Below are 14,957 nucleotides of genomic sequence, written 5' to 3'. Positions count from 1 at the left end.
AGAATTTATGTAGAGCTCCCTTGCTGGCGTAGATTTAGACCATTTTCTGCGCCTACCCTTCCATGCTCACGCCACACCCACATTTTTTAGACCTGGCATGAGCTAAAATCTGCGACAGATGTACAACAAAAGGTAGCGAATATCTGTTTGTAAATGACCCCCATAGTGTATTTCTCATACACTCCAATGATCCCTCTGATGGAGCAGAATAATCGCTCTTCATTACAATCTAGGGGGTATGGAAGCAGCCTATTATAGCATGCTTAGCTTTTCTCCTATACCAGAATATGAGTGTGTAGCCATCTCCTCTCCTGGAAACAGGGAACACAGGAGTAGGATCATAAAAAAAAAATACTTTCTGAGGATAATATATTAGAGTATACACAAGTCCAAACGTGGAGTCCCAAATAGTACTGCCGCATGCTGCCCATAGAGTAGTAGATCTACATTACATCAACATTAACTTCTTACTTGATCATAGTCTACTGTATATAGCCAGTAATACAGTATTACATTGACCAGCACCTGCTCATTTTCAAGATCAGGGTTTCAGAACTGCAGAACACCACTAATCTGACTGACACAGATTTTATGCACATGAATATGGTTTCCACAACACACTTCACATGCATGTGAAATTTACCCAGTTTATTTTTGGCACCAGATGAGGATGAATCCCACTGTGACAGTGGGGCTAATCTTACATATCCACAGTGGAAATCCAAGTGCAATCATCAGATTCCCGCCATCGATCATGTAGTGTAATACATTTTAATTAGCAATTTGCAAATTCGACCCGTCTGAACATACCCTAAAAGTGGTTTCACACACAAATGCTTTTAAAGGGTCATTGAGTTTTCGTAAAACTTTAGATCTGTCATAGAGACATCAAAGGTATTAATCAGTGGGGGTTTGAGTGCTGGGATAAATGAGGAGAGAGAAGAGCTTGCATATCGCACTTTCTTTTATCACTGCACGGAAAGGTATCGACTTTCTATTGAGTACGTCTTGCTTCCCCTCCCGCAGCGAGGCGAGAAATTAGTGGGGGTCTCGGGACTCCACTGACAAAAGTTTTTGTATGTTCCTATACATAGGACATGTTCTATTTTTTTGTGCAATGGACTTGTGGACATATGGATACGGAATGCACACAGAGTCATTTCCATTTTTATTGCGGCCCCATTGAAATGAATAGTTCCGCATATGGGCCGTAAAAAAACTGAAACGAACAAGAAATACGTTTATGTGCATGAGCCCTAAGGATGGATGCAAACGTGGCTTTTTAGGAAAGGCGCCAATGCAATTTTTATTTTAGCCAAAGTCAGAAGTGGATCCAGCAGTAAGAGGTGTAAGTGCTTCCTCAATATTTCTTATACCTTTTGAAACCACTTCCACCTTCTGAAGCCTTTTAAAGCCACTTGTGGTTTTGGCAAAAAAAATATATATATATATCTGGAATGTGTGAAACTACCCATAGAATAAATTGCCGAAGGCTGTAGTTACCAAAATAATTAGTCAAGCAATTGAATTAGCAGAAGGCAAGGTTTCTTATAAAATTCTTAGAACTAGATTGAAAAAAAAAAAGAAGAAAATGTATGTCTATATACATGCGAAAGTGTAGCATGAACAGACAAAACAAAGACAACAAATAGCCAATAAAACCAATAAAACATGTACATTGAGAAATACAATTGAATATTTTGTAATATTGTCTCTATATTGTTTTTACAGGAGACTAAAATCAGCTGCGTTCGTCTGGCCTCAAAAGGTGAAAAACGTTTTATTTTATTTATTAAGTGTATTGTATTACTGGTGAATTAAGCAAGCAATATCATAAAGTACTAAACGGCCATTTATCAAAACTAGTACAAGCCAAGATTCCAATTCTCATTTTTCGGGGGCCATTTTGAAATTGTCGGGGGCCATGTGAATGAAGGCCACTTCCATTTTCCCCTGCACTATATTTTATGAATCTCTCCTATATGATAACGTGCCAAGAAAAGGTTTTTTAAGTTCACCCATACGGTTGAGCATATGTTTTATCATTTGTCAATTCATTTATTTTACAGCATTTTCCCAAAAATGTACCTAGAATCAGCTCCAGTCTCATGGTGGATGTAGTTATGCACTTGATTTGTGGACATAGGAGAATATTAACCCTCACTTTGTTGGCATCATTTCTGCTGTTGCTTGGAATATCCCTCTCCAGTTATCGATATGATGCAAAGAGACAAAAGCAAATTAAAACATATAAAAAATATTAGAAGAAAGTGAGCAGAAAATAAATGTTTCCAGTCATTGCTAGGTGGCCTGCTCTAGCCATATATTTTATGTTTGCTTGCATTTTTATTTAAGGTAAAGGTTCACAACAATTTACAGAAATGCCATAAAATTACGGTACTCCAATAACTCGTTTTCCAATTGATAGTAATTGGTGAGCGTAGGTGCGGGAAATATAGGAGCTTTTTGTGTATTTTTGCGATTGTAGAGAGGCTGCAGGAATGCAAAATTTTCTAATAAGGCAGAGTAATTTCTTTGTATTTTAATCTAAATAAATCAAAAATTCTGCAATGATATGGGACATTCACTAATCTATTTTATAGTGGTTGGAGCATTCTAATACAAAGCTTCAAATAGTCTTAATAAGAAATGCATTGGTATAAGATTTTTTAAGAGGCACACTCTTAGTAATTTGGTGCATCTCGGGAGCAACATGAGTTAGAAATGTAAATCAATGCCAGATTTTGGGCATAAATTATTGTTATTTATTATATTATATTATTATGTATCTTATGCAAGTAAAATTGAAATTGTTTGGCCAAATAGGTCCCGCTCCCTCCCAGGTGATGCCTATATTGGAAAGGTGGCAAGTGCCATGTGGAAGAGGGCTTATGCAAAAGTTTGGTACTTATCTAAACCAGAAACTTGGCATACAGGATTTAACAGGGTATTTTAGTGCAAAATGATATAATGGGATGCCTGTGTAATAGTTAAAAACAAAGTAGCTTATACTCACCTTAGCAATTTCCCGACAGTACATGGGTACCCGCTTATCGATCCTGTCTCAACATGGCAGGAAACGACAGGAATGGTGTTCAGTCAATGACTGGCTGCAGAGATGACCCTCCTGAGCCAGTGATTGCCTGAGCGGCATTCACAGCCATTTCCTGCTGCGTCCAGATGTCAGCAGGAAGTGAAGAGTAGCAGGGACCAATGCACCAGAAAGCAGCACTGGGGATCTGCGAGTTGAGTATAAGCTAGTTTGTTATTTCTTTTTCTACTTGAATACCCCTTTAATAAAACCCCCCATAAAACAAAATGATAAAAAATCCCAGCTATCTGGGACCACTAGAGGGAGCTAGAAACTTATGGCATGCTTGCACACTGAAATCTCCTATGCTCCCTCTGGATGCTGCTGCAAGTAGCCCGGAAATTATCTTTTAACTTTGTGTCTAGGAACATAATATCATAAAAACACTATTAACACATATTAAGAAACTAAGAAGTACATACAGTAATGTTGAAACAAAAAAAAACTTAATATTAATGGATGAGCAGTTAGTGTTGCTGCAGTGGATATAATCATATGGCTTCACAAAGACTTGCATAGCTATGTATGCCCTGTATATCCAGGAAAACTAAATGCATGGATGAATTACACAGATATGGCTACCATGTATCATGTCATGCATTTTATAATAGAAAATGTTTTAGATCCATATACAAAGACATCTGTCATAAATTTTATTTATCTATCATGGCAAGTGAACCACAAAAGCAGAACGAGCTTGCTTGCATATTTGAACATTTTCCAACACCACAGACAAATTGCACTTAAATTACAGAAAAATAACACAACCATGAAAGGTCTCCCTTCCCGTTCACATATTATCTACCATTAGTACATTTTGACACTTAAAATCAGTTCAGGCACTTACTGTATGCTATGGTGATGTCACCAATTCTTAGTGACTTGACAAGCTGCATGACGATGAGAAGAAAATGCTAATAAAAATATATGTGGTTATAATAATTTAGAATCAATCTATAAAATGCCTGCTTTTCGTGAAGGTCAAATCTACTTTAAGTATGCTTTTCACATGCATTTCTTAAAGACACCATAAAATATAAAGCGTCAAGAAGAGAAATGCATTCCATTAATACCCCGTAATTGCAATTTATTTACATGAAATTTATTTTCAAATGAAGTCGCTGAAGGAGCTTTTCATAAAATAGCAGCTTTATATTGCTACACTGCCCTTTCTTCTAGAATGACTAAAGTAGAGCTCCACATCTAACATACAACTTGTTCTCCAAGAGCTGATTCCTCAGCCTTTGATAAAGTTAGGCTTATTTTTTAGTAAGACTAAGTCACCTCTAATGCTGTATGTGTCATAGAGGTAGACAATATGGCTGCTATGGGCCCCATTTATTTGGCTACTAGGTGATAAGTACCTGTACAGGACTCCACTTATGGCATATTGACAGGACTTTTGAGAACCGGGCCCCATCTTGCATTTTATGTGAATGAAAAGGTGCATGAGCATCAGTGGTTCTCTGCGTTCAGTTCTATGGGAGTTGGCTATTTTTAGGAACTCCCATAGATATGTGCTTGTGTGGCCACCTCTCCATTCACAACAGCCACAAGACCAGGCCCTGCTCTCAAAATATGTGCAAGTCCCAGATGAGAATATCCCTTTAAGTCTTATGCTTCCGGGACGTCAGACACAACCGAAATACTAGGGACAATGAAATAAACAGGAAACCCCAATGTACTGCCACCGAGCAGCGGGAGTAACCCACTGTGCCACTGACTAGCCATACTCTGGAGGGGCGTAGCTAAGCAAATACCCAGACTTCACTAGAGCCGCTGATGGTGAGGATAGACTAACCATCGGTAGTTGCCAGGGGCGACTCCAGAGCATAAACAAGCCAGTGGCAGAAGGAACCGGAACCAGAAGGTACCAAAGGAACCAGCAGTACATTGAGCAGGCAAATACGGGGGAAGGCAATTCAGAATACAGGTAATAACATAAACCAGGCATAGCAAGAACAGAAACCAGACATAGACAGACATGGCATAAACAGACTGGGCATTCCCCCTCTGGGGAACACAGGGACCCACTTCCGCAGGCAGGAGCAGTGAGGCACTGCAAGACAGACAGAACAGAACACTAGGATCAGTAAAGACTGCCACAGACATAAGCAGAACAGGCATGGACAGACAGGAACAGACGCAGATACACTCTGCTAGGCGCTCAGGCGCAGATACAGCTTTGCTAAGCTAAGGACAGATTCAGATACAAACAAGAACAGGCAAGGACATAACCTAGTAACCAAACAGAAACATCAATGCAGAACCAGGAATACCACACAGAAACATGAACAGACATGAACGGAAGCAGGGAACCCAAGGGTCAGTAGCAAGGGGCGAACACATCATAACCAGGAATAGAACAAGCAAAATTGACCATAAGACTCCATGCTCACAGGCTGAAAAAGCCAATTAATGAGAGCACCTCTAAGGACACACCCTCTGAATATCAGAGGGGACTTAACCCTTACAGAACCAAACGGGAGGTACTACAAGCAGGTCAGAGGTAACAGAAACCGCAGCACCAAAAACTGCAGTACTGGACGCTGTCAATAGCAACTGTCCAGAAATACCCTCTGGGAGATCATACTGCCAAGAGGAGGGAAAAGTACAGGGATTGTGCACACCACCGAACCGTCGCCAGCACGCAGCACCAAGCAACCAACCTACACAGAAGGCAACCTGCAGGCTGTACGCTCGGGAAAGTGCAGCCAGTGGACACAGCAACACAGTCACAGTGAGGCAACACATAACAACTTACAAGTTTAGTCACCAAAGTCACATGGCATCAGGGTTGGAATGGGCCACCAGAGGACCAGAGGATCCTCTAGTGGCCCCATGCTCTAATAACATCATGGGCACCAAATATTCAGGAGAAAAAACATTTGGAGCTTCCTTTGGAGATAATTACTTGCCACTAGAGACTAACTATGTGATTTAAATAAGACTTTATTGATGATATAAGAGTTGGGCCTCAAGAATAATATCCTCTGGTGGGCACAAGAAATCCCAGTCTGACACTGCATGGCATTTGTGGAATAAATCAGGGTCACCACCCGGCAGTAGCAGTGCCAGGGGAAGGCAATGACTGGGTCGCTGACTTACAAGCATGAGTATGCCCTTCAACACATAGGCATTTATGTGTATTACGGGTATAGTGCACCAGAATGATTTTGATCTGTTAAATGGTGGGCTCAGTGCAAAAAAGTCATGAGTTGACCCTCTCCTTTCCTGAACATTATAGAAATTAAGCTCAACCACTCCTACTCCACAGATGCCCTCCAGAGATTGTACCTACTGGGCTCAAACTGGACTTCTTTACTACAATTGACACTATAGGGTGCCTGCTTCAACTGCCCTGCTTGCCCTATGATTAAAGCAGTCTTATCCTCTAATGCCATAAGTTTTCACCAGAGTAGCTTCATGGAGTCAACAGTGAAGCTTGGGGAAGTAATTCAAGAGCTTTTATATGAAAAAATTATGCCTATAACAACTGAAATACTAGTGATGAGCTGCAGGGGTCATTTTCGAATTCGCAATATCTATTCGACTGTTCGTCTAATATTCACGAATTTGAATATTCGTTAGGAGTAGTGTTGATAGCGAATTTTCATAATGCAAATTTCCGTAATGAGTATCAATGAGATCGTAAAACTCAGATACGAAAGTATATTCTAACCCCCAGACGTTCCCATGGTGACGGGGACGATTGTTGGGGAGGAGTATGCCAAAGTAGAACAACTGTACCGATTTTTTTTTAAAAAGACGAATATTCTAAAAAACACTAATATATTCGTTTTTTAGAATATTCTTAATATTCTAAAACAAGAATATATAGCAATATAGCTAATATTCGAAAAAAAAATAATGTAGAACAATTTAGCTAATATAGTGCTATAATATTTCTTCAGATGCGAAAAAAATTACAACTATTAGACAAAGAAGATGATAGTACTATATTAGCTAAATTGCTCTATATTAGTTTTTTTTTAGAATATTCGCTATATTGATATATATTAGTTTTTTAGAATATTCGTAATCTTAAGCAGGGGGAATCATGACTTCAGATGGAAAAAAATACGAATATTCGAAAAAATAAATATATTCGATATAGTGCTCTATATTTGTTTTTTAGAATATTCGTAATATTCTAAAACAAGAATATATAGCAATATAGCGAATATTCAAGATAATATTTTTTTTTATTAGTACACATGATCCCTCTGAAGTTCAGTTTGGAAAAAATTTAAAACTATTAAAAAAAAGATTATAGCACTATATTAGCCAGATTGTTCTACATTTGTTTTTTTTTATATTCGCTATATTGCTATATATTCTTGTTTTAGAATATTACGAATATTCTAAAAAACAAATATATTCATTTTTTAGAATATTAGTCTTTGAAAAAGCATCTGTACAGTTGTTCCACTTTGGCATACTCCTACCCGACAAGCGTCCCCATGGGAACGCCTGGGGGGTTAGAATATACCATCGGATCTGAGTTTTTCACTCATTACAAAAATTAGCATTATGAAAATTCTCATTATGAAAATTCGCAATCAGCACTACTCCTAAAGTAAAAGATATTGTAGCCTTCTCATTGGCCCACAAGCTAGAAGTAGGAAGGGATCATGTGTCCTGATTTTAAAAAAATCTTGAATATTCGAAATTATGAATATATATCACTATATTCTAAATATTCGTGAATTCTGGAAGTGCCAATATTCGCAATAAAAATTAGCAATTTGAATATTCGGGATCAACACTACTGAATGCCATTGAATATTTAACACCTGGTCTGAAAACATAATTGCCGTACCATAGATTCAGTTTGATCATTGGCATTAAAATATGCAAATTATGGCATGGTCCACCCAACGTCGAGCATTTCAACCTAGTCATTGCTGTGGATTTTAAAACAGAAAAGTTTGTAATTCTTCATAAATGATCAGTCATGCTGCTAAAGTTACGCCATAATTCAGATCACAACAGTTTCTTTGTTTTCATGCAACCAACTCCAGCTTCGTATAATCACATCAATATGCAGTTGAGGCACTTCATGATCATGATCACATTTTTAGTAGCTCAATTGTTTTTAATCAGCCTATTCAAAAATGATTGATTGCTCCAGTACTCAGCGACTTCTATGACAGAGAAGAGATATCTGGAATAGCAGAGTAGAATCTTTTGGAATTGATTTAATGTAAAAAATAGAAACACTTTGAATTTACAGATGTATGCACGATGAAAGTCAAAAATGTTATATCATCTACCAAATATTTTGCAAAAAAGATTGCCATCATTAAGCAAGTGAACCTGCCACGTTGATCATGGAGTCTGATCTGCAGGTGGCATTTTATAGAGTATATATACAGTACAGACCAAAAGTTTATACAGTACAGACCAAAAGTTTGGACACACCTTCTCATTCAGTTTTCTTTATTTTCATGACTATGGAAATTGTAGATTCACACTGAAGGCATCAAAACTATGAATTAACACATGTCTAATTATATACATAACAAAAAAGTGTGAAACAACTGAAAATATGTCATATTCTAGGTTCTTCAAAGTAGCCACCTTTTGCTTAGATTACTGCTTTGCACACTCTTGGCATTCTCTTGATGAGCTTCAAGAGGTAGTCACCTGAAATGGTCTTCCAACAGTCTTGAAGGAGTTCCCAGAGATGCTTAGCACTTGTTGGCCTTTTTGCCTTCACTCTGCGGTCCAGCTCACCCCAAACCATCTCTATTGCGTTCAGGTCCGGTGACTGTGGAGGCCAGGTCATCTGGCACAGCACCCCATCACTCTCCTTCATGGTCAAATAGCCCTTACTTTCAAAGTTTTCCCAATTTTTCGGACTGACTGACTGACCTTCATTTCTTAAAGTAATGATGGCCAATCGTTTTTCTTTACTTAGCTGCTTTTTTCTTGCCATAATCCAAATTCTAACAGTCTATTCAATAGGACTATCAGCTGTCTATCCACCTGACTTCTCCTCAACGCAACTGATGGTCCTAACCCCATTTATAAGGCAAGAAATCCCACTTATTAAACCTGACAGGGCACACCTGTGAAGGGAAAACCATTTCAGGTGACTACCTCTTTAAGCTCATCAAGAGAATGCCAAGAGTGTGCAAAGCAGTAATCAAAGCAAAAGGTGGCTACTTTGAAGAACCTAGAATATGATATATTTTAAGTTGTTTCACACTTTTCTGTTATGTATATAATTCCACATGTGTTAATTCATAGTTTTAATGCCTTCAGTGTGAATCTACAATTTTCTAAGAAAACTCTTTGAATGAGAAGGTGTGTCCAAACTTTTGGTCTGTACTGTATATATAGATATAGATATATAGATATATATATCAAAATATTCAGCATGGCTTTAATTTTTTATTTTTATTTTTTACATTTTTCTAATTTATTTAAAGAGGATCTGTCACCACAAAATGCATTGCAATCAGGAGATGCGGAGCAGATTGATATATATTTTTGTGGGGAAAGATTAAGTAAACCTGTAATTTATATATTTGCTTTTTTGCAGCTCTGTGAAAAACTATAGGTACAGGAGGAAAGTGTTATCAGTAGGGATGAGCGAATAGACCTTCAGATCCAAGATCCAAAGTCGATTCGCTCAAAGCTTTATTTTAATGCTGTACAGCATTAAAATGTATGGGATACCACGAGTTGAAATTAAACTTTAACGACTTCAGGACCCAGCCATTTATCCCCTTCAGGACCTAGCCTAATTTTGCAAATCTGTCACTTTATGTGGTGATAACTTTAAAACACTTTTACTTATCCAAGTCATTCTGAGACAGTTTTCTCGTCACGTATTGTACTTCACAGTATTTACAGTGGAAAATTTGAGTCAAAATATTTAATTTTTATTTATAAAAAAACTCATTTTTTTTTTAAATTCTCAATTTTCAAAATTTCTATTTCTCTGCTTTTAAAACAGATTGTGATACCTCCTAAAATAGTTATCACTTTACATTTCCCATATGTCTACTTCATGTTTGGATCATTTTGTAAATTACATTTTCTATTTTTGGGACGTTAGAAGGCTTAGAAGTTTAAAGCAAATCTTAAAATTTTTCAGAAAATTTCCAAAACCCACTTTTTAAGGACCAGTTCAGGTCTCAAGTCACTTTGTGAGGCTTACATAATAATAATAATTACACCCCTCAAGGTATTCAAAACAGATTTTACAAACTTTATTAACCCTTTAGATGTTCCACAAGAATTAAAGGAAAGTGTAGATGAAATTTCAGAATTTCACTTTTTTTGCAAATTTTCCATTTTAATCCATTTTTTCCAGTAACAAAGCAAGAGTTAACAGCCAAACAAAACTCAATATTTATCGCCCTGATTATGTAGTTTACAGAAACACCCTATACGTGGCCGTAAACTGCTGTAAAGGCACACGGCAGGGTGCAGAAGGAAAGGAACACCATATGGTTTTTGGAAGGCAGATTTCACTGGGATAATTTTAAGTTGCCATGTCACATTTGAAGACCCCCTGATGCACCCCTACAGTAGAAACTCCCAAAAAGTGACCCTCAAGGTATTCAAAATTGATTTTACAAACTTTGTTAACCCTTTAAGTGTTTCACAAGAATTAAAGGTAACTGTAGATTAGATTTCAGAATCTTATTGGCAGATTTTTTATTTAATCGATTTTTTCCAGTAACAAAGCAAGGGTTAACAGCCAAACAAAACTCAATATTTATTTCCCTGATTATGTAGTTTACAGAAACACCCCATATGTGGTCATAAACTGCTGTACGCACACACGGCAGGGCGCAGAAGGAAAGGAACATCATATAATTTTTGGAAGGCAGATTTCACTTGGATAATTTTAAGCTGCCATGTCACATTTTAAGACCCCCTGATGCACCCCTAGAGTACAAACTCCCAACAAATGACCCCATCTTGGAAAATACACCCTTTAAGGTATTCAAAACTGATTTTACAAACTTTGGTAACCCTTTAGGTGTTCCACAAGAGTTAAAGGAAAATGTAGATGAAATTTCTAAAACGTTTTGGCAGATTTTCAATGTAATCAATTTTTTTCCAGTAACAAAGCAAGGGTTAACAGCCAAACAAAACTCAATATTTATTTAGCTGATTCTGTCGTTTACAGAAACACCCCATATGTGGTCATAAACTGCTGTACGCGCACACAGCAGGGCGCAGAAGGAAGGGAACCCCATAAGGTTTTTGGAGGGCAGATTTCACTGGGATAATTTTTAGTTGCCATGTCATATTTGAAGACCCCCTGATTCACCCCTAGAGTATAAACTCCACAAAAAGTCCCCATTTTGGAAACTACGGTATAATGTGGCAGTTTTGTTGGTACTATTTTAGGGTATATATGATTTTTAGTTGCTATATATTACACTTTTTTGTGAGGCAAGCTGTTTTGGCACAGATTTTATTTTTTATTATTTACAATGTTCATCTGACAGGTTAGATAATGTGTTATTTTTCTAGAGCATGTTGTTATGGATGCGACAATACCATTTTTTTTTTTTGTTGATTTGTTTCAGTTTTACATAATAAAGCATTTAAAAAATAAAAACAAAATGTGTGTCTCCATATTTTGAAAGCCATAGTTTTTTTATTTTTTGGGTGTCTTATGTAGGGGCTAATTTTTTTCGGTATGAGATGACGGTTTGATTGGTACTATTTTAGGGTGCATATGACTTTTTGATTGCTTGGTATTACACTTTCTGTGATATAAAGTGACAAAAAATAGCTTTTTTTAGACCGTTTTTTTTTAACGGTGTTCACCTGAGGGGTTAGATCTTGCAATATTTTTATAGACCTAATATGTATAATTTTTTACATTTATTTAAGTTTTACAAATAATATCATTTTTGAAACAAAGGGTATCATTTTTGTGGGATGAGATGACGGTTTGATTGGCACTATTTTGGAGTGCATATGAATTTTTAATCGCTTGCTATTACACCTTTTGTGATGTAAGGTGACAAAAAATTGCTTTTATTTTATCTTTTTTAAGGTGGTCATCTGAGGGGTTAGGTCATGTGGTATTTTTATAGAGCAGGTTGTTACAGATGCGGCGATACCTAATATGTCAATTTTTTTTTTTTTTACATTTAACACAATAAAAGCATTTTTTAAACAAAAAAAATCTTGTTTTAGTGTCTCCATAGTCTGAGAGCCATAGTATTTCAAACGAAATTTCCTAAACACTAGTTATCAGTGATTGATGGCAATCTGCACAGTTCCTCCCCATGGTGCTTTCAGATTGCATTGCATTTTGTGGTGACAGGTCCTCTTTAACCCTTTTGTTCTTTCTATGCTTAGGAGTCCAGTGGGTGGTCCTACTCCGTGACTGACAGCCCTTCCTGTATGATAGACATCTGCATTTTGATCCACAATCAATGAGTAAAACGACCCATTGGACTCCTAAGAATAGGTTAAATGAATAAAGTATATGTTATTCTGAATCTCTTCTTACAACACTATATATCAGTCAGCTCAACTCCATGATAATATGATTGCATGTACAATGGGACAGCTTTTCTTTAGGCTGGGTGAAAATAAGAAACATTTGGTGCCCATATAGTAGCCAGCTGGTGGAATCTGAGCTCTCTTCTTGAGCCATTGAGCTTCTCAAATATCAGAAATAGCAAATGTACATGGAAGGTTTTATTTTATGCAACTGCATTTGAATAAAGTCAAGAATGGTAGACACCAATCTGCTCCAGCATGAAGGCCAATTGGCTTTTAAAAGCCCCCCCAATGAACCAAGGTTTTGTCCAAGTCCCATCAGATGATGTCATAATTCTATTCAAAATAGGAGAGACTTTTTAGTGGCCAATGTCTCCCTCCCGCGTTCTCACTATCTTTTCCTCTCCTGCATGCCTACTGACGGGATCCCTCCCTCTTCTTAGGCGTTACCTCCAGCCTTCCTCCCATCACACGCCTCCCCCCAAGCCAGCCAATTACAGGTGACTATAAGCCCTTTCCAGGCAACATCTGACTTATTCATTTTATCCGCAAATATTCAGTCATTGACACCACTTCAGATTCCCGGAGGCTAAAACTCTTTAACCTCTTCGCTGCCAGAGCCAATTGTGCATGCCATAATGACAATATATAAAACGCCTTATATACAAACTAAGGCATTGCTTCCCCTTCTTTTTTTTAAAGGGGCTTCCACGCAGAATACGAACACAGTGGAGCCGGAGAAGCCAGCTGACAGTACGGTGCAGACTGCCGGTGTGATTGCAGGGATGCTGATGTTCATTATTATACTCCTTGGGGCCATGATGACCATCAAGAGAAGGTTAGAAGGAGAATGATAGGTGAACGTTGTGTTGACTGTGTGTAAAACTCTGGCAGAGAACAGGTTAAAATTATTATCTGATAAAACTAAAACTCTGATCAAGCCTTCTAAAGAAAATCATGGAATTTAACTTCTGCCATATAACAATGTCTTCTCCATACTGTCTATTGTCTATATTCTGTCTATGATCCTTAGTTGACCTCTTGTCTACTCACTTTTTCTTAGTCAATCTCTTTGTACATGTATGTGTTTGTCTACCCTCAGGAGATGTAATGTTGAAATTCCATCAATGTACGCATGGTCTTTGTACTGTCAAAGTGCAATATCTGATGTGGAATTTTGTTTCAGTACAGAGCCAAATATATAGACCATAACAGTGCTCCACAGAGATGTCCATATGAAGGGTTTATAGGTTATATACAGTTAAAACCCTAGTGGTCACATACAAATAGATAAAAATAGGTTCTTGGATCCACATGTATTATATTACTGTTTGACTCAAGTACAAGGAGTAAAGATGCTCATACACACAAGAAAAAAGTCATCAAAACCTACTGATTCTGGTGTGATCAGCTGATCTTGTATGCTTGCAGGCCTACTGCCCCCCTGAACCCCTTCATTAAGAATACAGGCACACTCAACCGAACCGATGGAGAAGTTGACCAAAGTCTCCACTATTTTATGTTTATGAGCACCGTAAAAAGGATTTAAGATCGGTACAAGCCTCTGAGACCTTCTCCTGTCTGCAGGGCCTCTGAAGTGAAGGGGAGCAGCCTGGATAGGCACAGTGTGCTCTCCATTCAATGCTATAGGACTTCTAATATATCCAAGCGAGCATACTCAGCTATTTTTTAAAGTCCCATAGCAGTGAATGGGGAGTGCACACAGTATGCATGGCTGCCTCTCCATTCACCACTATGAGACTGCCAGAACTCCCATAGCAGTGAATGGAGGATGGCTTTGATTGCGTAGTGAGCTCTCCTTTACTTCAGGGGGCCCATTGTAGAGAATCTAGAAGTGGGTCCCAGAAGCTTATAGGTGGGAACCGTACCTATTGAACTTTGATGGCATATCCTAGCAATATGTCATCAGTGTCAGAGATGGAGAACATGTGTGTAGCTAGTGCTTCAAACAAGGTGTCCTACTGTCTGCGTGACTAAGATTGTCATGATAAAAAATGTTTTGGATGTGTAGGGTAAGCATGTTTAACATATGCATATATTACAAAAGAAGATGTAGTGTTGACTTCTTAATTACCACTTATCCTGAACCATGTTACAGCTCCACAGCATATGGATCTAGGGAACATTGTACCCATAAGCTGCAAGAGGCTCATTCTATACCTCTGTGGACCCATATCTGGTGCTTAGAAAGTGTCCTCATAGATTTACTGCAAGTGACAAGGGGTCATCTGGTCTGGATAACACTGCTTCAGATTGTGGTTTTACTTGCCAGGAGCCATTCATGGGTGGGGTCTCTTTTAGTTTAGGAAAACTTTAGGAAAACTTCGATTTGCAAAAAATCTGAATTTGCTTGCCT

At 37.8% G+C, this 14,957-nt stretch overlaps 1 protein-coding gene across 1 annotated transcript in view; it reads left to right on the top strand.

The window, feature by feature from the left end:
• PTPRT (protein tyrosine phosphatase receptor type T) overlaps positions 1-14,957 on the top strand; it is a 374,586-nt gene that overhangs the window by 273,660 nt on the left and 85,969 nt on the right. The window contains exons 13-15 of the mRNA XM_044296567.1: positions 1,732-1,768; positions 13,024-13,080; positions 13,283-13,418. Coding sequence (XP_044152502.1) covers positions 1,732-1,768; positions 13,024-13,080; positions 13,283-13,418 — 230 coding nt within the window. The remainder of the gene's footprint in view (positions 1-1,731; positions 1,769-13,023; positions 13,081-13,282; positions 13,419-14,957) is intronic.

Source organism: Bufo gargarizans, chromosome 6 (genome assembly GCF_014858855.1).
Source record: "Bufo gargarizans isolate SCDJY-AF-19 chromosome 6, ASM1485885v1, whole genome shotgun sequence".
Lineage (NCBI taxonomy): Eukaryota > Metazoa > Chordata > Amphibia > Anura > Bufonidae > Bufo > Bufo gargarizans.
This window is presented reverse-complemented; position numbering and strand designations above follow the sequence as displayed.